This window comes from Convolutriloba macropyga, chromosome 6 (genome assembly GCF_964194025.1).
Source record: "Convolutriloba macropyga chromosome 6, txConMacr16.3, whole genome shotgun sequence".
Classification (NCBI taxonomy): Eukaryota; Metazoa; Xenacoelomorpha; order Acoela; family Convolutidae; genus Convolutriloba; species Convolutriloba macropyga.
In genome coordinates this window covers 10,517,087-10,540,377 of record NC_134473.1, presented here as the reverse complement: position 1 = coordinate 10,540,377, position 23,291 = coordinate 10,517,087, and the positions used below count along the sequence as shown (strand labels likewise).

The following is a 23,291-nucleotide window of genomic DNA, read 5'->3' as shown; positions in this document are numbered from 1 at the left end:
TTACTAATCTTAATACGTGGCGGCCGCTATTACTAATCTTAATACGTGGCGGCCGCTATTACTAATCCTAATACATGTACGCCGCCTATACCCTATCTTAATACATTAGTGTAGACCCTCTCTCAAAAATTACTCCTATACCCTATCTTAATACATGGGGTCTACACCCCCCCCCCCCCCGGGTAGACTTGCTCACCCTATTACTACTCACGTTTACAATAATTGCTTCAAACGACGTTTGAGGGAAATTTAAATTGTCGAAGATGTTTTTTTCAATGAGGCTTATAAAGTTTCAACAGAATGTAAATAGCTAACCCAATCGATTTGTTCTTGTTTATCGAAAGTCTGCTATGTTTGAAGAACTTTTGAAGCAAGAAATTTTTATTGAGTTGAGAGATTTCTGGCTGTACAAGGCCAAGAAGCAAAATATATCTCTGAAATCTAACTAATGTGCGAGAATAATATTTAGTTATCATGCAAGATCTTGTAAGTTTCTTAATAATGACTTTTCGATCTTTAGACAGCTTACTAATATCCAATACCTCAATGAAGTCATGTTAAGTAAGTTTGTAAATAATTATCTTTCAAGAACTTGCACGTTTCATTACTACATGTATCGACACTTGCGAGATAATATCATGGAAATGTCTGGGTATAACACTAGCTGCGAGCAAATGGTATTAAAATTTGTGATAAAGGCATGTTATTGTTCATTATATCTTTTTCTTGTTAATTTTGCGAATGAGCTGTTTATTTATCCAAAGAGTACAGAAGCTAACGCTATATATATATATATATATATATATATATATATATATATATATATATATATATATATATGTATATATATATATATATATATATATATATATATATATATATATATATATATATATATATATATATATATATGCATATAGACTGTAAGTTGTTATTAGACGCTGATAGCTTCCTCGTTTTTGAGTTCCTTGTAATCGAATGTGGATGGTGGTACCATTGCAGGCCCCTCCACAGATTCCGTGCCTCCAGTCATTGAAGAGTCATTAGTATCTGTAGGATTTGTGGCACAAGAGCATTGCTGGTGCCTCACTAAAATTCAATACAAATGTAATGTATCGATGCTCAAAAATGTACTGGCTTCCTAAACTATTTTTTTTCTGCGCAAAAAAATTGGAAAATTGCGCCAGAATTCTTTATTAAGATCTTACCAAGGTGTTTAAGGAAAGTTTTTGCCTATCAAGATCTTGACAGGATGCTTCGAGTTGAGCTATAGTAATCAAAATCTTACATAGCATGGCAATGTGTATCAAGTTTCGGTTAACAGGTCATGAGAAAATTCGCTGGTGAGGTTACAGAGCTGTGTTTTAATAGAGTAGTACACGTTGAAAGTCTTTAAAACAGCTCAGTGGCTTGATGGCACTTTTGAACTTGATATTCATCGTCAAACATTATTGTTAAAACTTCGTGCAGATTTTGCTTCTGACTGGCATAAAAATCCACCTGTACACAAAAAAGCTTGCTAATAATACGCAAGAAAGTTCCAAAATGTATGGCACCTACAATCACGTCAGTACAACAAAGAAACTGCAAAAGATTACTTGGTTACGGGTAAAATACAGGGGTCTTTTCCTTAACGCATTATAACCCCCCCCCCCCCCGTTATGGACTGTGTACCAATAATGGGGTGGGGATTATACTTGATATGATAACTAAGATGGGGGCGGGGGAGGATCCAGTGAGTGTGGTGTCAATACTGACTTTTCTTGACTTTGACACAGGACACAGCGATTATGGTGACGATGATCACGATGGCCACGAGAGGGAGACCCAGCCCAAACAAAGCCCCACTGAAGATCCATTCGTTCACACACCTCTCAAACTTGCACTGTCCATCACAACACCTTAAATGAGTATGACCATGACTTATAGGCTCTTGCCAAAAGAACGTCCTAGCCATGAGAAACACAAGAATCGGAGATTATTCACTAATATCAAACAATGAGAGATCGAAGTGTGAATAACTAAACTCAAACCAGTTATATATCTAGCTAAAAAAGTAGAAAAAAATATATTATAGCTAAAAAATTTTCGAAAAAAATATATTATAGCTAAAAAATTTTCAGAGACTTTCTCAAGTCAAATTAAAGTCTGATATTTGACATATTCGGTCTGGGGTTGAATTCTCAGTTTATACATGTGGTCCCGCGATTAACCCCGTCGTTTAAGTATCTAATGTACGGACCAGCAGTATAATATATTATACTGCTGGTCCGTACATTAGATACTTGAATGAAGGGGTTAATCGCGGGACCACATGTATAAACCGAGAGTTCAACCCCTAGTTCTGCTCATGGTATATAGTTAAGTAATAAAGAAAGTTAAATGCAATTATGAATTAATAAGTTAGGTTAAACAGCATCAAATATAAACCGAGCATTAAGGGAACGAATACTTGAAGTTATTAAGATTGAGATAGCACTAGTTAGAACAGGTTGAATTATTCTAAGTTAACCTGTAACTTAGATAGAATTTAAAAGATGTTAATTTATAACTTAGAAAAGTTAAGCTGAACTTGCCTGATTTCCAAAATTGTGCTTAGTTAATATTTTCTGACTTGAAAAGTTCTTAGTTATGAACTTGTCACAAAAAATTCTAAGTTAAAATCTATCTCAAGTAAGCTGAGATTTAAGCAAGGGAGCAATACGCGAGTATGATTTAAATCAGAAGTTATCGGGAACCAAATTGTGCTGGTGGTTGAGCGTGCAAGCTCCTTTTATACTTGCGGACACGTGGTTCTCTAGTATCCTATTGGATAGAGATAGCAGTGTCCGCAGAGTTACCAAGGTTAAGTTGGTGTTCTCAAAGTGGCGTGACAAAATCACGTCATTGTTTTCTCAGTTTGAGTTAAGGATCTTAAAATAGTAGTTTATTCAAAACTACTTAGTAATTTGTTCACACGTTAAAGTGGACTTTGTCCAATTCAGGTTTGTGCTTCACGCACTATAACGTAAATTTTCAACATAGCACTAATATTATCAAATAGTGTTACTGAGTGTAGCACGCTTCGGTACATCCCATCCCGGTCCATATGTATTAAATGAAAACATCAAATTGTCCATAAATGAATAATTTATTTAGCTTAACTTTATAATAATTAAGCTTAAATGTTTTTGAGGTTGATTACTTGGTTAAAGTTCTAAAATGCATCGTAGCTTCTTGTTTCTAAGTTTTTCTCTTGAAGAAGGGTTGACGATGTCCTGAGATACTAAGCTGTACAAAATAGTATGTCCAAAATTTTTGGTGGTAGTCGTAGTAGACCGTTTGTTGTTTTTCTATAAATGTTGTACTGTTAATACATCTAAAGATGAATAATCCGTTGAAATACATCCGTTGGTTAATTTAATGGTCTATAATGACAAGCAAGGTAAATGAATAAAGAGATTAAAATGAAGGCGCACAACACCATAAGGGTTAGTGTTGCTGAAATAACTCCCCAAATAAAGAATTCGCTTTCCTAATTCATCTTTATTTGAGTACTGCTAATTATTGATTCAATCGAAGTGAGCTTTAAAGCTATAGTTTAAAGAATTAATGTTTAGACTTTGTTGATTGTTTTGAATTATCGTCATGAGGTGATTAATTTGGCTTTTTGTCATCAATTCAAAAAAATAACAGTATCTTTTTGTTCTAAGTCTTCAAGGAATAGGATAACTTCGCCTTGGAATTCAGAATAACCCAAGTCAGACACCTTGTAAAATTTATCGACAAAAATAATTTGTTTAGATGAGTTTATCCATGCAGATTCAACATGTTCAGAAAATTGGCAATAGTCTCTAAACCATTCGATATCAAGGCCTCCTTCAAATTATGTATTCAATTTGAATGTTGTAGTAATTCAAATTTTGTGTTAGCAGCAATGGTGAGAATGAAGACAAATTAATCCTTGACAGGAATTGACGTGAAGGTTCAAACAGTACTTAAACTATATATGGCGGATGGCGATCAAGATAAACCGTTAACGAAATGTTGTAACATTGTATGTAAAATGTTCTAATTCCGTAATTTGGTCATCATTTTAATTGAAATAAGTTAGTGGTCGAAAATTTAGATTATTGATGTTTAAAATTTCTTCTGTATGAATAATCTCTAGAATTTCAAATAAATAGTACTCAGGAATTTGATGAAAATAAACTACAATTTCATTGGAATTGTTATCTTGCTAGAATAAGATGATCTCTTGTAAATCAAATGTCTAATGAACTGACAATGGGGTATCGAATTTTTTTCCAACTAAGAACGCTTTCGAAGTTTTAATAACTTGCGATTGAAAAAATTCAGCGAGATCACAATATTTTTTGAAGTACTTAACGTCTATCAAAAGATTTTAAGATATTAAATAAATTATGGAATTCGATGGAAAAATTGAATGATGAAAATAAACTCTCTGTTGACTAAGGTATAGGCAAGGTAAATCGGCAAAGAATAGCTTTTATTAGAGAGGGGACAAAAAATAAAATCAGCACTCTAGAGATAAGAACGGACTCCTTGTTTACTATAAATTGCGAGTAAGATCGAAGAATTGATCAAATTAACTCTAATAATTAAGCGTGAAAACGATTGTGTTAAAAGAATAATTTTCCTCACCGCCGGAGAAAGAAGAAGAAGTAATGAAGGACGTACTGAACATCAACAACCACAAATTTATCTATTTCATTCCGTGAGTGCTCAAGGTGATGAGCGGAGGATGTGGAGTTGATGCTTCAGATTTGCGATCTCCAGTTGGAGCTCAGTAATCCGTTGTTCGAGGTGTTGAGAGCGGTGCTTTTCTGTCACAAAATTTTGCTATACCTGATAAGTAAAGATATCAAGCTGAGGAGTGAAATTTGCTGTAATATTGTCAATGGGACTAGTATGGTTTGTCCTTGGAGAGTGTGATTAGTTAGTAATTATGCTTTCTTGTGCGACAAATAACCAATGAGACTGAATCTACTGAAGTTGGGTTAAAACTGGTAGATTAAATTGGAGTCGCAGTTTGAGTGTCGATTAAAATCGGGGGTTTTAGCTTGTATTTCAGCTTGATGTTGTTCTTGTAGGCGGTCTTGCAGGGGGGTAGTTGTGTACCGATGAAGATTATGAAGGTTTTGTCGTGAAGACTGAGTAGTTGTAGTGTTTGCTAAGACGTTGGGTACCGTACTGTTTGTCTTGGGTATATTTACTTCTAGCAGTGTCACTGGGCTGAATGTCTCTCTAATGAATTGTTTACGTGGTTGTTTCTTTGCAATTGTATCTGCAGTTTTAGTTCTCCTTTTGGATGATGTAACCGTTGTTGTTGATCACTAGTTGCTTGAATTTGTACTGCTGAAATCTTGATAGCTGAGAGAAAAGTAGTAGATGGGGTAACGTGAGTTGTGGTTTGTACTAGTCGGTCAAGTTGTTTAACTCCAGATTGAAGTTTAGAAGCTGATTGGGTATTGTATTCAGGCCAACCACTTGAAAATTCCTTCGGAAAGACTGGTATCAATTCGTTAGTGATTGAAGAAAATTCCTGAAATATCAGGTATTCTCTACTCTTATTCTATTCCAGGAGTATAATTTTTGGAATTATTTTGCAACTAATCTCTTTTTATTATTTTTTTTGTATTCTCTTTCGTAAAAAATCAGTTGTAAAAAAGAAGTCAGTCTGTATTATATGATCCTCATATAGTTTGATGATATTAGAGTAATAGAGGAATTGATCCTATGCTGGAGACGTAGGTACGTTGTGATCGTTTCTGTTTTTGTCTCTATTATTCTCATCATTTAGGTTTGGATAATCACTTTTATTCTCATGGGTTAGAGTTCGCATTCTATTATTATCATAAGGTGGGCTTTGAGTAACTTTAGTTGTTATTTCAGATTTTTGAACTTGCATTGTCCGTTCTCTATTTCCATCAGTGTTATTATTCTCTGAATTAGTTGCTTGATAGATAGAAATTAGAATTGGGACTGACATTAAATCAAATATCGCAGCAAAGAGTGCTTTACCAAAGTGAATAGATGCATCTGTAATTTGGTTAATTTGCATTGCTCGAATTAAGCATAAGACTATGTCGATGAGTAACTTATTTGATAAGAAAGCGGCAAAGAATATTCCGCATCGCTCAGTTTTATTTTGTATTTTGCCAAAGGTTTCAACAAATTGATTATAAAGAAGTCCGGTGAAATAAATGAATCTAGATAAATTTTTCTAGAAATACAATAAATTGTTCCTGAATTAATTGAAAATGATTCTCTGTTACCTAATAATGATTTCGTAAAATGCTTTTGAACTCCTTTCATACTGGAGTTGAAACTTATTGAATTCCAGAAAACCATCATTTCTTTATATGTGTAGATAGAAGGCTGAAAGCTTGCAGTAATTATATCCGCAATTTGCTGAATGACTATGTGTGGTTTAAAGAGTGCAGGTCCTCTTCCTTTTGTTATTTTTGGGGTTACCATGAATTGTCATCATCAACATCCTGTTGAAATAAGCTTAAATGTTTATCAGAGCACAATTGTTCTTCGGCTTCAGTGAAGGTTTGTCTAGAAATCGGGTCAACGAAATGCATTGCATCTTCATAGAGAATTGGTATTCGGTTATAGCACTTACTTAGAATTTGTAAGGGTGAATGAAATTCAAGACAATTATATAGTCGGGCAACATTGACGGTTGTTTTGATAAACATAGATCTGTTTCTTGTTAAGGTATATTCAGCTAAACGCTGATTTCCATGAGAAATCATTAAAATGTTGAGAATATTTGAGCGTTCTAATTCACAGTCATTTCTTAATAGCTCTAGAGTAGAAGTTTGAAGTTGCCGAAAGTTATTAAAGTGCAAATAGTCAACTCTTGTTCAAAGACGGGCTTCGAAATTAAAATTTTCACAAATTTGAAAATGCTTTGTATCAACTGTTTTTTTATCACTGGAATAAAATTTATTTTTAAGCGTGATAGCACCGGTATCAGATTTAAATTTGTGAATGGGTTCTCCAGTGTTCATATCGAAACTGTCACGACGACTATTATATAAAGAACCATATGGCGTAGGGTATACTATTTGTGTATGACTAAATAAAGACTGTGGTTTATTATAAACTTGGAACATAAGCTTTTTAAATCGAAATCTGACTGAGCTGAGCTAAGTTTAGGATCATTTTTTATGTAGTATTTGTCATTAGCTTTAATCATTTGAGCGTCAAAAGTGCGAATCATAGTGAAAAGACAATTATTGGGTTCATCCCAAGTGTATATAAATGGATCAGTAGATGTAGAATTGCAGCCTCCGGCTGATAAAGGACAAGGTAGAGGTATATTTTGCCAGTTATTAACTGTGCCATCTCTAAGTTTTACATTCAGGCTAACATTTTGCATATATGTTTCAGGAGTGTAGTGTGTAATCCAACCTCGGGAGTTACATTCATTGTTTCCAGTTCCAACATCGCCTGAGTTAAGGTTTGAGAACAAAGATTTGTCAAAATCGAATTCTACTGAACTGGAAGGAGGGGAAAGCTTTATCTTTTTTCTTTCCTTTGCAAGTTTGCTTTTCTGAGCATCAAGCTTAACTGAAGTAGTAATAGTATTATGTCTGGCATCTATGCCGCTTGAGTCAAAAGAATCGCGAAACCAACGTATTTGCTGTTGGGTTGCTTGACACATAGTTGCTTCTAAATTAACTTTATAATTTCTTTGGTAGAGAGTGACTCGTGCTTGGTGATTGCCAATTTTATCAGGGCTAATTTCGCAGGGTGCTACTTTGTTGAGAGAATAAATCTGGTTTAAGATATTTTTGGGCAGTCAAAGGGATTTACATGAAGGTTAGGAGTTGTATTTTTATAAATACTTATCTTTTCAATTGATCTGGCGTCAGTGAGAGACGTCAAGAGTAATAATGCAAGAAATATAAGAAAAAAAATATTTTGCATAGCAAGCAGTGATAACACAGAGGAGGGCAAGAGGTATTATAGCAATAAGTTTAAGAAACTGAGCAGAACGAATTTGGCTTCCTATGTAAGTTAAAAAACATTCTACTTTTGAAAGGAGAATTTTCTTATCAGTAACCTTTTCTTTAAAGAACTGGTCTATATTCAGTGATGGCGGTGAATGGTCAACAATTGTTGACCATATTTCAGAAATTGATGGCTTGTCAGGAGGCTCTAATAATTTAAGATACGGAATTTTCTCAGGTAAACAAATGTTTCCATTTTTGACACATTCTATGAAGTGTGGGTGAGAATCGGCATATTCAAGAAATATTTCTATTCTAATTTGAGATTCACTATCAGTTGCAACAGACGAGAACATAGCCAAACAAATTAACAAAAATTGAAACATTTTGTAATTTAAGTTTATTACTTCGTCTTTTGCTGGTGAATTTTTGATTTCTCCGTCTTCCATTTAATAAACGAAGGCAGCATAAGGTACGTCTAACAAAATCAAGTTAATATTATCAGTGAAAGTAATCTGATATTTTAGCTATTAAACGTGAGCGGGGTTATAGGGTAACCAAAATATGACAAACTTTGCGTTACTGTCTGATGTTACAAAGAATGCAACTATTTTCTGTTGATTAGAAACTGTTGATTAGAAGCAGTGGCCTCTCTGGGACCACCATTTGTACCGCTAGTCCGTACATTAGATACTTAAACGAAGGGGTTTATCGCGGGAACACATGTGTAAACTGAGGGTTCAACTCCTAGTTCTACTCTTGGTATATAGTTAAGTATTAAAGAAAGTTAAATGCAAATTTGAATTAATAAGTTATGTTAAACAGCATCAAATATGAACCGAGCATTAAGGGATAGAATAGTTAAAGCTATTAGGATTGAGATAGCACTAGTTAGCAGAGGTTGAATTATTCTAAGTTAACCTGTAACTTAGATAGAATTTAAGAGATGTTAATTAATAACTTAGAGAAGTTAAGCTGAACTTACCTGATTTTCAAAATTGTGCTAAGTTTATATTTTCTGACTTAGAAAGTTCTCAGTTAAGAAATTGTTACAAAATGTTCTAAATTAAATGTGTGCTGGTGGTTGAGCGTGCAAGCTCCTTTTATACTTGCGGACACGGATAGAGATAGCAGTGTCGACAGAGTTACCAAGGTTAAGTTGGTGTTCTCAAAGTGGCGTGACAATATCACCTCATTGTATTCTCAGTTTGTGTTAGTGATCTTAAAATAGTAGTTTATTCAAAACTCCTTAGTAATTTGTTCACACGTTACTGTGGATTTTCTCCAATTCGGGTTTGGGCTTCACGCACTATAACGTAAATTCTCATAATAGCACTAATATTATCAAATAGTGTTGCTGAGTGTAGCACACTTCAGTACAATATATATATATATATATATATATATATATATATATATATGTATGTATATAATGTATAAATATATATATGTATATATATATATATATATATATATATATATATATATATATATATAATTTTTTTGTGTTATTTTTTGGCGTTGACGCCTCGGCCCGGGTCGCGAGATATGTTTTTTTAATGATTTTGATCTTTTGTATATCTCGCGCTGCCTTGATTGACCAATTGTCAGTCTTGCTAAAGTCGAGACTCTTTGTCAGAGTTTTTCCATGGCCCTTTTTGGTCCATAAATCTAGATCTCAACTAGGGGCGTGAGTGAGTTTACCTGTGGATAGTGTCGAATCCATAATCGTCAAAGTAGTCTCCGCCTGGTACACAGTCTGCGTCCTTAGTGCAGTGGTCTGGGATGTGCTCGAAGTCAATGCACTTATTGTCAGTACACTCTCCTAATATCACCAAGTCAAATATTACAGCAGATCAAAGCTCAACTAACATTTTAGGATCCATGATCCTACTGATTAAAGCTATCAAGGAGAACTGCCCCCCCCCCTCCCATCCCTGTGGTTGAAATATGAGTGTCTGTAATTAATTTTTTCAACTTAATAAGAGAAACAGCTCTGAGGGTCAACAAAACAGACCGTAGCAACATTTTCCAACTAAGTTGGACTTCTGAAGTTATTTTGGAAAATTCGGTAATAATTTGTGTCTGTTACCTGTTAACTTGTGTGAGCAAAATAATAAAAGTGTTACCTTCACAACAGTTGTAGTTCACGTTGGTATAATGACCGTTGTATGAATGACAATCTCTGTCCGTCTGAAAAGAAAACGATTCATATTAAGGTCGAAATCGAGCTTTTGCATCCTACTTCCCAGCCAATGACATACGTATAATTTTGTGTGCATTATGAAAAAAGGTGAAATTTTCAAAAATAATAGCCACAAGTTTTCAACGTCAAAAAGGCAAAAAAGCGTCAATTGCAACGACATAATTTCTTTGGCGAGTGAACTGCTGGTTGGTTTCTCAGCATCTAGATATGAACAAGGAGGCTCGATAATGTGCGTTCGGCCCGAGTTGATCTATATTTTTGACTTAATTGTCAACCAAATGAAGAGATAACGAAAAATAAATGTTTGAGTTTTAAAAAATCTTTCACGCCCGAACTACTGATTGAATTACATAATGTCGTGCCTCATTAGAGCGCTCAAGAGATCTGCCAATAAAACGACAACGAGATAAAAAAAAATTCAAAATAAGCAAAACTAAAAAATTAACAGCAAAATGCTATCAGATAAAACCTTAACTGCAAAAACTTTTTTATCTTAATTATGCGGCAGATGACTTTTTTCCTTAACAAGACTAGGCAACGAGTAAAAAGAAAAAATAATAAAGCGAAATTCAAAATCTATCAACATTTTTTAAACCAAATAAATTCAAACGTCTTAAAAATCATTAGGTTTTAACAAAACTGTTTGCGATAAATTTACTAAAAAGACCTTACTAAAATGTTAGGACCTGTTTTTGGTTAGATTAAGCCATAGAAACGAACTAAAGATGCAGAAAGGCTCAAAAAAATTACAAGCAATCTGCAAAAACACAAATTATTGAAGCCATTAAAATTGGTAGCTATTATCTAAAAATTGTTTTTTTTTTAAATTCAATTGTTATCTATACTAATTGAGCTAAAATTATACTGAACGATTAAATAAGTTCATATGGGCTTCATTTGAAAATTATTGGGCTCTCTTATTACGCGAATGTGATAAAAAGAATAGAAAAAAAACCAAAATTTGACAACTCTCAAAACATTTATGAAAACGCATATGGTCTCACAAATGAAATATCGGTAACGAAATAATATATAGAAACTTTAATTTTTGAATTACAAGGAGTTGGATGGAACGTCTCAATTATGAGAATAAGTTACCAGTTAACGAAAAGAACAACAAAACTATGCAAAGACTAAACAAATAACCAAAAACCGAATAGTACCATAAAATTCAAAATATTTGCTATGAAATGACTGTATAGAGTAATATCAATCCTTCAATTTTCAATTGGAAGCTTATGAGACCTCTCAGCATTTTACGACTACATAGAGAAAAAAACAGCAAAAAAAATAAATTCTAAGAAAAGTTGAGACAAAAGTGTCGACGTTTTAAGTACAAAAGTTTCTATTTTTTAATTTTTTTCTTAAATCAACATCAGGATTTTTCTCTTTTTAACTCTACGACTTCAAAAAATCAACAAATAATTTATAACCACAAATCTTTGAGAAAGCCCGTAGTATCAACGACATTAGATTTATTAACTTTCAACGGAAGTCAATAAAAACGCTACATTATGTTTTGATGGAAAAAATGCTGTTTGCATTTGGCCAGTCATCAATATGACATCGGAATAAGTCTTATGACTATGAAAACAATAACAAATACAGGCAAAAACTTTTCTTTGAAAATTTTATCCACGATTATTTTAAGGTCATAATTGAGCCAATGCAATCAATCAATCAATATTAGGATAAATCGATAAGGTCTCAAAAGGAAGCAAAGTTATGAAAAAAAAATTATACAAAATTGAAAAAAAATTTTGAGAAAACTCGTCGCATCGAAGCCATACATTCAATAAATTAAGATTAAACAGCTAATCAGTTTAGTTTGGGTTGCACTAGAAAGTACGAAAGTGCCCTCATTACTCAGACTGACTTAGAGTTTGCAAAAATCAATTCGGCTAACAATCTAAAAATTTTTTCGAAATTTTTTTTAAAGTCTTAACAGCCATTAGCTGTCCCTCAAAGCACTCTATAGTTTTACTTGAAGCTCATCAAGAAGACTTCTGCACTTTTAGTCAACTTGTCTATGAAATAGGACTTCAAAAACTCAGTAAACCCTCAAAAAGAAAATCAAAATTTCTTTAAACATTGCAATCACTGAGAGTCGAAGCCAAAAACTTTTGATCGCACTGTAAATTAGGTATGTCGTTAACTGTAAATCATTGGACTACAAATTACGTTTGTCATTAACGGATCCTCGATATGAAAACTGACTATTCCTTTAGTAACATAAAAAACAAAAAAAAATTAAAGTTTTCTAAAAAAACAGCTCTCAAATTGAATTTTTTTTGTAGTATATTTCCCTATGAGACCAGAATTAGTCCTTTTAATCGCCTTCCGTCTATAACGAACACCAAATTGATGCATTTGTTAGCGTGAAAGGTATTTCTGAACAAAAATATTTGTAGAAAAAATGTTAAACTGAACAAAATTACGCTAAAATTGAACAAAAGTTAACCAAGTACTCCATGTTCTCATGAAAGTTTAAACCTCGATAACTCCTCGAATAAACGAAATTCAAAAAAAAAATTTAATATCGAATTCTTTCCTGAACGAGCGTCTTAATGATACCAATCACGTTTCTCTACGATGAATATATCGATCGGCAAAAATTATCTGAACAAAAAAAACCATTTGAGTATAGAGTTTCTCCCCCCACAAGTGGGGTCGGATAAATAAACAAAAAACAAAGCAGGAAAAGTCCTGAAACAATTCAAAAAATTTCATTAAACAAAAAACTGCACCTTGATTGGACAGTAAACGGCTCGGGAACATATTTAGAAAAAAATGCGATGCAATGATTGAAAAAAAACGTAAAAGTCAAAGTCAAATTGTGTTAGTCGATCTTAACAAACAGACAGCGTCCGAATTCAATTCAAATCCTTTGAATTGTAATAAAAAGACAAGCTAAAGCTCAGCAGGAGTTTGTCCACAATGCGGTTCAGTAAAGTAACATGCCCCGTTCTTAGCAGAAAACAGCATCCACCACAAATATATACCTTAGTTTTACTCCTATTTTTTTTGGGTCGTGCTAAATTGTTTTTTATGGAAACGCAATCTTGTTTATTAATGCAAGTTTGACAATAGAAGTGGAATTGTACTGAAGTAGTACGCGTATTGTTTGACACTAGCCTATGAAGTATAAAAAGTTTGCTTACATAGTACGATTCTGATACCATTACTATCTTTAAATGTCTAAGGTATTGGCTGTGCTTTAGTTAGATTAGTTTAGATGCTTGTGTGCAAGTAGTAACAAATGTAAGAACCCTAGGCCACTTTTTGACTCATTTGATCGAAACATGATCAATCTTGCTTGCGCAAGAAACATTTCTTGGCAATTTTCCCGTTAACATGTGTTTGATTCCTGAACTTGTATTGGCTTCATCATTTTGCAGCTGCGAGAATGAACAATTTTGAACAAAAGTGAAATTCATGCTATTCCCTAAGGCCGATCCTAAATCTAAAAATAGAAAGCAATAAATTGAAAAAAGCAAAAAAAACAATATTAATTACCTGCATGAAACAACAAAGAATAACAATATACAAACAATTGACAAAACTGTTTACCCTCAAAACGGTTTGGCATTCCTCCAGAGTTTGCGCCGCTCAGTTTTTGTTGATATTCCGAGAAGTTCATTATAGTCTGGTGCATCACTGTTCAAGGAAGCCTTTGAGATGTATGATTCTTTGTCTTTGCCAAAAAGAATACTTTCATTTAAGGTAGAGAAAGTTTAGTCATCAATGTTAAGATTTGGGTGTTGAAGTCATTTTTTTGAGCTGACTATGTGACAAATTTTTCCTGCACTGATTAGTCGCAGTTTTGATTGTCTAATCGCAGATACCTTTTAAGACTATCAATATATTTGGAATTGGTCAGCTATCCCCCTCTAGATCTGTGATTTTCAGAAAACACTGCGCAAAATAACCGTCGGCTTTTTTATTCTCCTGGTCAATTCTTTTTGAGGCTCGCAACTGGAGTGGAATTAGACAGCTATCTCCTCTTAGAGCTTATGTTTTCACCAGAACTTCATGCGCGGAGTAGTTGTAGGTTTTTATCCCAAGTTTAATGAGACCCCCAATTGAGGTGAAAACAGAACTGGCTCTTCTTCTGCATCCAGATTGATATACAGACATCTTGAAACGGCTGTTTATTTATTTCTTTATCACGTGACTCAATTTGAGAAAGTTGCCAGAAGCCAGGTTCAGGTTGAGGAAAAAGTTTCTTCAACTCGTTATACAGTTTCCAGTTAAAGATTTCATGACTTCGCTTTCATTGATCTCATAATAGGATTTCAGTGTTCGTTCTAGAAGTTTTTCTTTTTTCCACCAGATTTGGAGTGACCATCTGCATACGGACGAAGAAAATAATTTTGAAAAATTCTATTATAATAAAAAAACGCACGAGGCGATTTTGAAAGATTCATTTTTGTGAAGACTGTATTTGACTCTATATATAGCTCTTAGTACTTTTCTCAGAGGTGACTTGGTTTTGAGAACTGCATTGAGTTTCTCACAATGTAGTTTCCTGTACTCATGTTTCTTCACCCCTTATATACTTGTTAGACTGTTTGCAACGATTTTACAGAGTATTTTTTTATTTTGTAGAAAAAGAGCTTCCTTCATAATTCTGTTCATAGGGTGACTTTGGTGTCACTTTTTGTTGATTTTAATCTGCAACTTATGATCTTTAGGGCGATCACTGAAATCAAATATGTGATTCAACGGTGCAACATCTTTGCATATGTCATCAGTTTAAATTTCATACATTAAAGAATCAGAGTCCCTGTAAATTGTACGATCTTTCTCATAATGAAACCTGTACATGTGAAGTTTTGAAAGATTCAATATAGCTGTAACCAGATAAATTGGTTGATTTCAACTGATCTCGTTCTAGCTGAGAGTGATCCCGCCAATTTTTAAGCAAAAGATTATTAACTTTTTTAGGTTGTATTTGTTGCAGTAAAGTTTCGCTTTCCCCTTATTTTCTACTGTTTCGATTTTTCTATATCGACATCCCGGGTTTTCAATTGTTTTTCAAAACATGGATTGTTAAAGAATTTGAAAAAGCTTTTTTTCGAAATTGCTGATACAGGATTGTTGTCACTGCTTTGTATTCTGTTCAATTAAGCTCTTCAAAAAAACTTTTCGGTTGAGCTTTAGAACCTAATGTAGTTTTCAGTCCATTTTGACAACAAACCGAAACTGAATAGTGACATATAATTTTTGCTTTGACTGAAGCGTTTCGAGATGCTTTGGGATATGGCTGGACTTGTTTACCATTTCCACTTGGTACTGTGTGTGGATTCGATGTGTTTGTGCGTGTGTGTGTGTGTCTGTGTGTGTTTGTGTGTGTGTGTGTGTGTGTGTGTGTGTGTGTGTGTGTGTGCGTGTGTTGTTTCTCTACGTTTCTATGTTTTGTGTGCAAGTGTAGCGTATTTGTATAATTTTGCGTGTTTATTGTATGTGCATTTCTGGGCGTGAAATAGATCTGTTGAATGTTGGTTCTTCGAAACTCGAAAACTAACCGAGCATGTGTCGCACATTTCCAGCGAGCACGTGCCTCGGCAGCACCAGTAGGTATTGTAGTCGTAATTGTAGCGATAGTCGTCGCCGTCGCCGTACACATTTTTGAACTTCCTATATCCCGGGCAATCCGCATTGCTCAAACACTGCTTGTGGTCGCCAATTGGAAGAATCTCATCACAAGCAACGAGTTGAAGTTGCCAAATAACAAAAACTCCGAGAGAACCAATTTGAACATGCATTTTTATTTTTTATCGTTGCTTTGATTTTTGATTTTTTCTCATAAATTTAACTGCCGATTTTTGCAGCACGAAAGCAAGAATGTGCAAGCAGAGTTCACGACAAAGAAAAATTAAAATTCTTACAGAAAGTTATCATTAGATTTCATGTTGTCATCGAAAGTACATTTGACAGATTCAAAGTAATTACATTTCGGCGATTTGTATTTAAAATCCACCTTAAAAGTAATTGAATTTCACACTCAATGTAATTAAAATTCACGCCTTTGATGTTAGCAGCTTTTATGCGAAATTAATATAATCTAATTCCAACTTTAGTTCACTTTACGAGATTAAATTTTGTTATTCAATTAACTTTTGCACACTTAATTTGCAATTTACTGTTATCGTGTGACGCATAAATTGTGATATTTAATAGAAAATTGTTAAAAAGAACTTACAAAGCTGCGTTTTGAATTTTCCAACTAAATTGGTCGTTAGATTTCACGTGAATTCTTGTTAACAAGATAGCAAATAGATTTAACCGATTTGTCAGCGTCCACGAACCCCCTAGTGCAGGGCAAATCGCATAGGGTCAAACGACTCGTAAGGAAAATGTTTCTGTTCGAAATTTTTTATATAATAAGCGTAAGGGAATGCTTAGAAATTAAAAATATGTTGACCAAAGCTTTGGCTATGAAAAAAAATCTATTAATATATTTATAAAAAATTGTTAGTTGCCCAGCCGCAAAAACGGTAATCTCATTTTATGTGCAAACAGGATATTACTAACTACAACTGTTAATCATAACAAAAAGTTCACAAAAAACTCACGGCAAAAAGTGCCAAGATAACAAGGAATGTTCTTCCGGCTTTCGTTTTTTAATATCTGAGCTGAATTTTTTCTATTCTGTTTATATTCCTGAAATACTCTGAGGCTAAAACTTGAATTGTTGTGTTTCCAGATCTTTAGAAGTTAATAAGTTGTTTTGTAAGTGACGTATTATCTAAAAAATTACTGCTTTATAGCCACCAATATAAAAAGTCATTTGGCAACAACACAATTTCTTTTTCTCATCATTGACTTTCATAATTCAAAACGAAGCAGAAGGCATTTAATTGATCGATGTTTTTAAGGCCTGAGAGCTATCAAAAAGTAGGAAAATAGCAATTTGCTGCTTTTCATGATATCATTCCATCATGATACCTGAGATATAATGCTATTGCACAATATATTTTGCTCTCTATTTTGGCGGCATAAAAATGCTGCAAACAAAACGTACACTGAAACTTGTTTTTCTCTTGGGTAGAAAAATTTTGACAGGAAAAATTATGCTCAGCAGTATATGTAGGCCATATTTTCTAACAGTTCTTTCGTAAATCATAATAGTTTTACAAGTTGGTCGTATCGCAAAAAATTTTGAGTTGTTTTTGATTTTTTGGTCGGCTTTCACATTTATGTAACGCAAAACCATCATTGCAAGGATTGTTTCCAGGCTTTATTTGCGTTGAAGTGTGACACCTGACTCGTAGTCTCTATTAATAAAAATCGATAACTTGTACACTTTTCTACAGAGTTTCTTTAATATTCTTTTGTAACTGTGCTACTCCAAATTGTTTTTCAATGTTTATTTTACAAATTTTTAAAATAGATTAAAAATTTTTGAAAATTTTTAATATAGATTGTCCGAAATGTTCTCGAGTCAAGCTAAAAACTTAAATTTTGAGATTCTCAAATATATTTTGTGTGGTTTTACCAACCTCCTTTTTCATCCCGAGCTTGCAAACGGCAGTGGCGGAGTTACGAAAAAAAAACCATAGGAATACTGATAAAGCACGGCAAAAACAACGCTTGTCCAATGATTCATTTTGTAAAACGCGGATTAAGAGATTATTTAATTTTGATTAATTAACTTTCAAGCCTTTTTAACCGAAAAAAATTCCTGGAACTAAAAACTAACGGTGCGCATTGACTGGCAGCATTGCATCACGAGTCGGGGAATCAGCAGGTTTAAGAGGAAAACATTGCAAGAAGTCCGCCAACGTGAGGAAGTTAAGCAGATTAGACTGGATTGCTACAGATTACAAAATACGGGACCTCTATTTTTATAACAGTTCTATCCAATAAGGAAACAAATCGTAGACAAAAATACATGTCTAATACCTGTTTATGCAAAACGATTTAAGCTTAAGCTGAAGTTGGATTTCGCTCATTGTACTCAGGAGTCGAAATACCAGAAGCAGGGATTCTTAGCAGTTGAATTCTAGCCAATTGCACCAACAAATCGTAGATACAGGACACAGTAACAAATAATTCAATACTCAAGGATAAATTTCAATACAAGACACAGTAACAATTTACTGCTCAAAGAAAACATAAAATGCGACACACAGTAACACGTTATTTACTGCTCAAGATAGTTTATTCCTTGGAAAATTGGGCTGAGTTAAAGGCAGAAAGCCGGTTTCTGCGGCAGTTTCTGCTACGTGGGGTTGGGCCGCTATTGTTATTTCATCATTTTCCCTCAAATGACGTGACTTTTACAATATTTGTAAGTATAATTAAAACCGGGACTACTGTTATGACTAAACAGCTGCTGTGACAAAAATTGACAACAAAAACAAAAAAAGTTGCCTCTCTCTCCGTTCTTATCTTCTATTTTCCCCACCAATTCAAACTGCGGAACGACGCAAGCTCCGCAAGCTCAGCTCCTACACCGTCGGCCCTGCTTTTCGTCGTGATAATATCATCTAAAACTGGCAGCACTCGAGCCAGCTTTACAATGGGCCTCCAGTAGGATCCATCGTTCCTTAGAATCGTTGGTAACCAAATGGCTCCTTCAGAACCTGCAATATTTTCTGTAATACGACCAAGTATATAATATCCTTGTTTGTCACTGACTTCAACCAACCAAACAAAATCACCTTGGTGCATGTTTTTATCTGACTCGCATATCCATAATTTTTTGTTCCAATTGGCAGATTCTCCTTTCAGAAACTGTCCCAGATGAGTTTCGAGTACGACTATGTTTTTAGAACGTGTTTTTGATGATCAGCAAATTCCTCTGCGCATGGTAAATATGGTATGAAAACGCTTTTGTTAACCAGCCGGAAGTGGTTTGTGGCAAAAGCTTCCAAATCATTTTTTGTCAGAACTGACTGGTGTCAAAGACCAAAAGTCTGGCAATCAACGTCTGCTCAACAAGACACAGTGTTGTTGAATGAACGTCTTCCGTAATTGCTCGGTTCCCCTAAACTGCATATAAATCTGCAACAATTTCTGCAAAACTGCAGCAAATTCCTCCAAAATGAGGTGCTGCACTGGATTGAACTTCCATCTAAACCAATGTGGAGTTTAATGTCCTGTAATTCATTTTTTGTTGCATGGTGCGACAAAATCTTTTTTTTAAATATCTGCCCCGGTCCAGTTGTCACTGATCATTGTTATCGCTTTGCCTCTTCAAGCGATGAGCTACATAATTATGTTTAGACAACTGTCCGTGTCCAGCTTTTGAACTGTTTTATATGCACAACTCGTACTGTAAGACACGTGATCAAACAACAGCATCGTTTTTCATCTCTGCGCCCAATTTTAAAAATAAAAGGGCGAAAGATGTTACTGCAACGTTTGCAAAAGCTGCTGAGGGAACAAGATTTTCTGTGGAAAGCTCAGTCATAAATGGAACCAATGTCTGTCAGTAACATTCCATTGGAGTTCAAGTAAAGATGATTCCTCTGTTTCTGGCTCAACGTCGCCTTGCTTAATTTTGCAGGTTGATTCGAAGTGGTCCGGTATCGTTTAGTTTTCTTCATCTTTGTTGCTGATCAATTTTTTCAACACAAAGTTTTTCTTTGTGTGAAGAGGTTGTAGCCAATTGAAGATCTCTATAACTTCTTTCGTGTTTCTTTTGATTTGATCAAAATGTCCATGTAGAAGTTTTTGCGGAAAGCTTTTGCTGCTATAGGAAACTCATCTTTGTTATCGATGCTACTTTGTCTGAGGGCGAATTTTGAAGATATTTGTGAGCTTTTTGTCCGAAAAACTGGCGCTGTTACTCGTTTAAGTTGTTTTTTTATTTCTTGGTCTCCAAACAAACCTCAGACAGCTCCTGTCGTGTTCAGGTACTGGCACTTGCAGAAACCTTGAATCGATATTAGCTGTCAGGGCTTTTTTTGCTTCACACAATCCAAAATTTGCTTCTTTAAAGACAAGCAGGAAATCATGTACAGCCAGTAGCTCATTGTTCAGGTAGAGTTCTTTGTATTTCGATTTAGCGAAGCAAACGTGGCGAATTTTTCCGGGCTTACTTGGATTTTACACAGGATTATGTGCAAAAAACCAATGTTTCTTGAAAGTCCATTTGAATTCAGGATAGTTCAATTCAGGATACTTCAAGACTATTTTTTCAACTTCCGCATCTATTGACTGGATTTAAAAATTTTTAAGATTTAGGCCTTTTTGGAAACTTCCCTCTAATGAGGAAAACTGACCCCAGGCTGAGCTAAAAGTGTTTGGTCGGATAGGCTCTTTTTCAGCCCACAAGATTCCCACTCCTGACCACTCGCCTATAAACCTTGTCGGACTCTGTAGCATCTTTTCTGCCAGCAATTCATTCTTTAGGTGACTGGCGACGTTAATTTTTGAAGGATAGGTTCTATGTCCCACCAGGATTGAACATTTTCTGCCATTTTCACGTCTTATGTGCAGGCGAAGGGACAAACATTTTCAGTTCCGTTGCCCTTCACGGGTCCAGTGACTACCCATCCTAATACAGTCAGGACAGAGACAGGTTTACTTCTTATTTTTTTTTGTAGTCTAATGATTTTTATAGTTAATGGGTTTCTCGACCTAGGATGATGACGCCTTCCATTTAAATGAAGCTTCTGGTTGGAATTACACTCAAGTGCATGAAACTTTGCTTCAGTTTTTGTAGCATAGTTTGTGTTGCCCACAAAAATTGACGGACGTAAAAACGTTTTCATGAATGCACCTTTGAATGTAGTCCCTTTTTTTACAGAAGACTCTGCTGCCTTCAAATACTTTGTTCCGGTTATGCAAACTATATTAGGCGTAACATCGGTGCCTTGGGCTTGCAATTTCTCTTGGTTTTGATCGATGAATGATACAGTTGATCTACTAACGAGCAAAACATATGTGGTCAATCGATTGCTGCCACTCTGAACTGAAATGGGGACTATCAGAAGAAATTGGTTGACTTTGTTACGTTAATTAATTGTTACGGCGCTTACGTTGACAGTATGATTTCCCTCGACAACTTGGTTTTTCTGAGTGTAGCAATCGTCTCTTGTTTTGTTAAATCAGTTTGGACCGCGCAAATTGACGTTGCAACCATAGCAACCATAGCATAAGTGATGCATTTAATTCCAAGTATGGGTGAAGAATATTCATTTTCTAGAATAATGGGCAGTTCCGAAACCAATAGATGCCATCAGCTAGTTGACATTGATTGCTTTGCGTTGACTTCGTTTCTTGACGTTTCAGCTGGTACTGAATCTTAGAAAACCGTTCATCACTTTTGGTGTTGCGCCTGTCTTCCTGTTTGCGTTCATCTTGAAACGCGAAAGATACTTCATGCACGAAAGCCTTTCCTGATAGTCATCTTTTAAGCCTGATTATCGGAGGCCAGTTCTTGTCCTTCTAACGAACATAGAATCACCATTTCTCTTCTAATATATGTAGTAGTTTATCATCTGCTACATGTTATTCTTGATTGCCGATCACCAATATGTTAGTACCTATTGAGTACGTTCACAAAATTAAACTAAAAACAAATATCTGAATTTGGGCAGCTAGCTGAGTAATAAGCCTTCACTTGATTTTTTCCTGGCTCTCAATCTGCGCAACTAAGTTGCATAGAGACTTTGGAATTTTCTTTCTAGAACGCTCCGGGCTGCACGGTAAAACAGTCCTGAATATCTCATTGCCAAGATTGCGGATATTGCTGTGTCTGTTAGTAGCGTCTTCAAGTGGCTCATTTACATTGATTCGAGAATCGTGGGTTTATCTGCTGCTGCGATAAACAAAATAGAACATTCAGGCCACTCCAGTGGATTTTCATCGGTGCTATTCAGTTTTAATTTTTTGGTTTGACTGCTGCTGGCTTGCCTATAAGTGTGGCTAGGCCAATTGTGGAGAAATATCCCGGTTCGCACAGCAAGAGTAACGATCACAAGAGTTTAGGTACCGTGAGTAATGCCTATTTTTATTCGGTTCTCCGCTTATGTGGAGGCAGTTTTTTGTCGAACTCGGGTTTGTGTTTCGTTCATCGTATTTTCTCCTCGCGAGACAATGTTTTTGGAGATTCAATTGAAAGGTGACTTGTCACCAGCTTTCCTTGATATAGAATGTCGATTATAAGTCTCCAATGCTGTTACTTGCAAATTGCGCTCTACTTCTCGCTCTCTTTCCCAAATCTATTGCTGCAGCTACAATTCTTTTACCTGCATTTCCAACTCCCGCCTCTGCCTATCAAATTGTAGTCTTTCGAGTTGCATTTCTTTCAAATTCAATTTCGAACTCCTTTATTTTTTCTTCAAACTTTCGCATCGATGAGGATGTTTCCAAAACGTACTCTATTGTTTGTTTGTTTTTGCTGGCTTTGCGTAGCAGTGTTCAGTGTCGCGTGATCTGTCAGCAATGAATCAAATTCAGGCGGTTCTGCTCCAGACGCCCAAAAAATTGAATGACTCTGTCTATTTTAATCACACCTGTCTGTTCGTGAATATATGTAGCCAACCGCAAGAGCTTTGTTTTTTGAAATTTTGATTGCAAAACAAATTCAAAATACCTTTTGTTGTTTGATATTTTGATTGCAAAACAAATTCAAAGCACTCCATTTCTCACAGAGTTGTTTAAGGTAATTGGAAATTGCTTGTATTCTTGAGTTTTTTGAGCCGGTCACCGTTTTAAATTATGTCGTACCGTACTTGCGTTTTTGCTCGAAGTTGCTCAAAGATCAAGGAGAAAAATGAAACAAGGATAATCAGATCCAGAAATGTATGCAGAATTGAATCGTTGTTTTTCAACATTCGCTGAAATTGTAGCATCTTATTTCAAAACAGTGAATGAAACCACTGCTGGAAGCCAGAATATAAGTATCCAACAAAATCTGTCAGCGAAGAATAAAACAAATGAAATTCAACTGTTGACAAAATTCAGCTCAGATTGTTTTGTTAGGAGCATTTGGTTTAGAGGAAAAATGCTTTGAGAAACAGCAATTTCTTCCGTGAGCTTGAAAGAAGTTGATATGTTATTAATTATTACAGGCGATGAGCGCTCGTAAAACCCAATGACAGCAAAAATATTTCGAACTTTCCTATTCAACATTATTCGCTGTTTCTGGAAAAATTCAA

At 34.9% G+C, this 23,291-nt stretch overlaps 3 protein-coding genes across 3 annotated transcripts in view; 1 reads left to right on the top strand and 2 right to left on the bottom strand.

Annotated features, from left to right (window-relative positions):
* Positions 1–605, bottom strand: part of LOC142341223 (oxygen-dependent choline dehydrogenase-like) — a 66,583-nt gene extending 65,978 nt beyond the window's left edge. Inside the window, exon 1 of the mRNA XM_075392142.1 lies at positions 593–605. Coding sequence (XP_075248257.1) covers positions 593–605 — 13 coding nt within the window. The remainder of the gene's footprint in view (positions 1–592) is intronic.
* The window catches only part of LOC142340751 (uncharacterized), a 107,847-nt gene that overhangs the window by 36,336 nt on the left and 48,220 nt on the right, over positions 1–23,291 (top strand). The window lies entirely within an intron of this gene.
* Positions 919–16,098, bottom strand: LOC142340750 (uncharacterized). Its single transcript, XM_075391455.1, has 5 exons — positions 15,702–16,098; positions 10,097–10,160; positions 9,672–9,792; positions 1,759–1,901; positions 919–1,089 (listed from the first exon to the last, which is right to left on the bottom strand). The coding sequence occupies exons 1-5, from the start codon at positions 15,939–15,941 to the stop codon at positions 935–937; spliced, it is 723 nt and encodes a 240-aa protein (XP_075247570.1). The 5' UTR covers positions 15,942–16,098; the 3' UTR covers positions 919–934.

Excerpts from the sequence above, each read along its gene's own strand:
- LOC142340750 (XM_075391455.1), bottom strand. The coding sequence starts at position 15,941 with ATGCATGTTCAAATTGGTTCTCTCGGAGTTTTTGTTATTTGGCAACTT. Across the intron at positions 10,161-15,701 it reads AAATGTGCGACACATGCTCG|ACGGACAGAGATTGTCATTC; the intron begins GTTAGTTTTCGA and ends TTTTCTTTTCAG. Across the intron at positions 1,902-9,671 it reads GGATTCGACACTATCCACAG|GTGTTGTGATGGACAGTGCA; the intron begins GTAAACTCACTC and ends TACTCATTTAAG.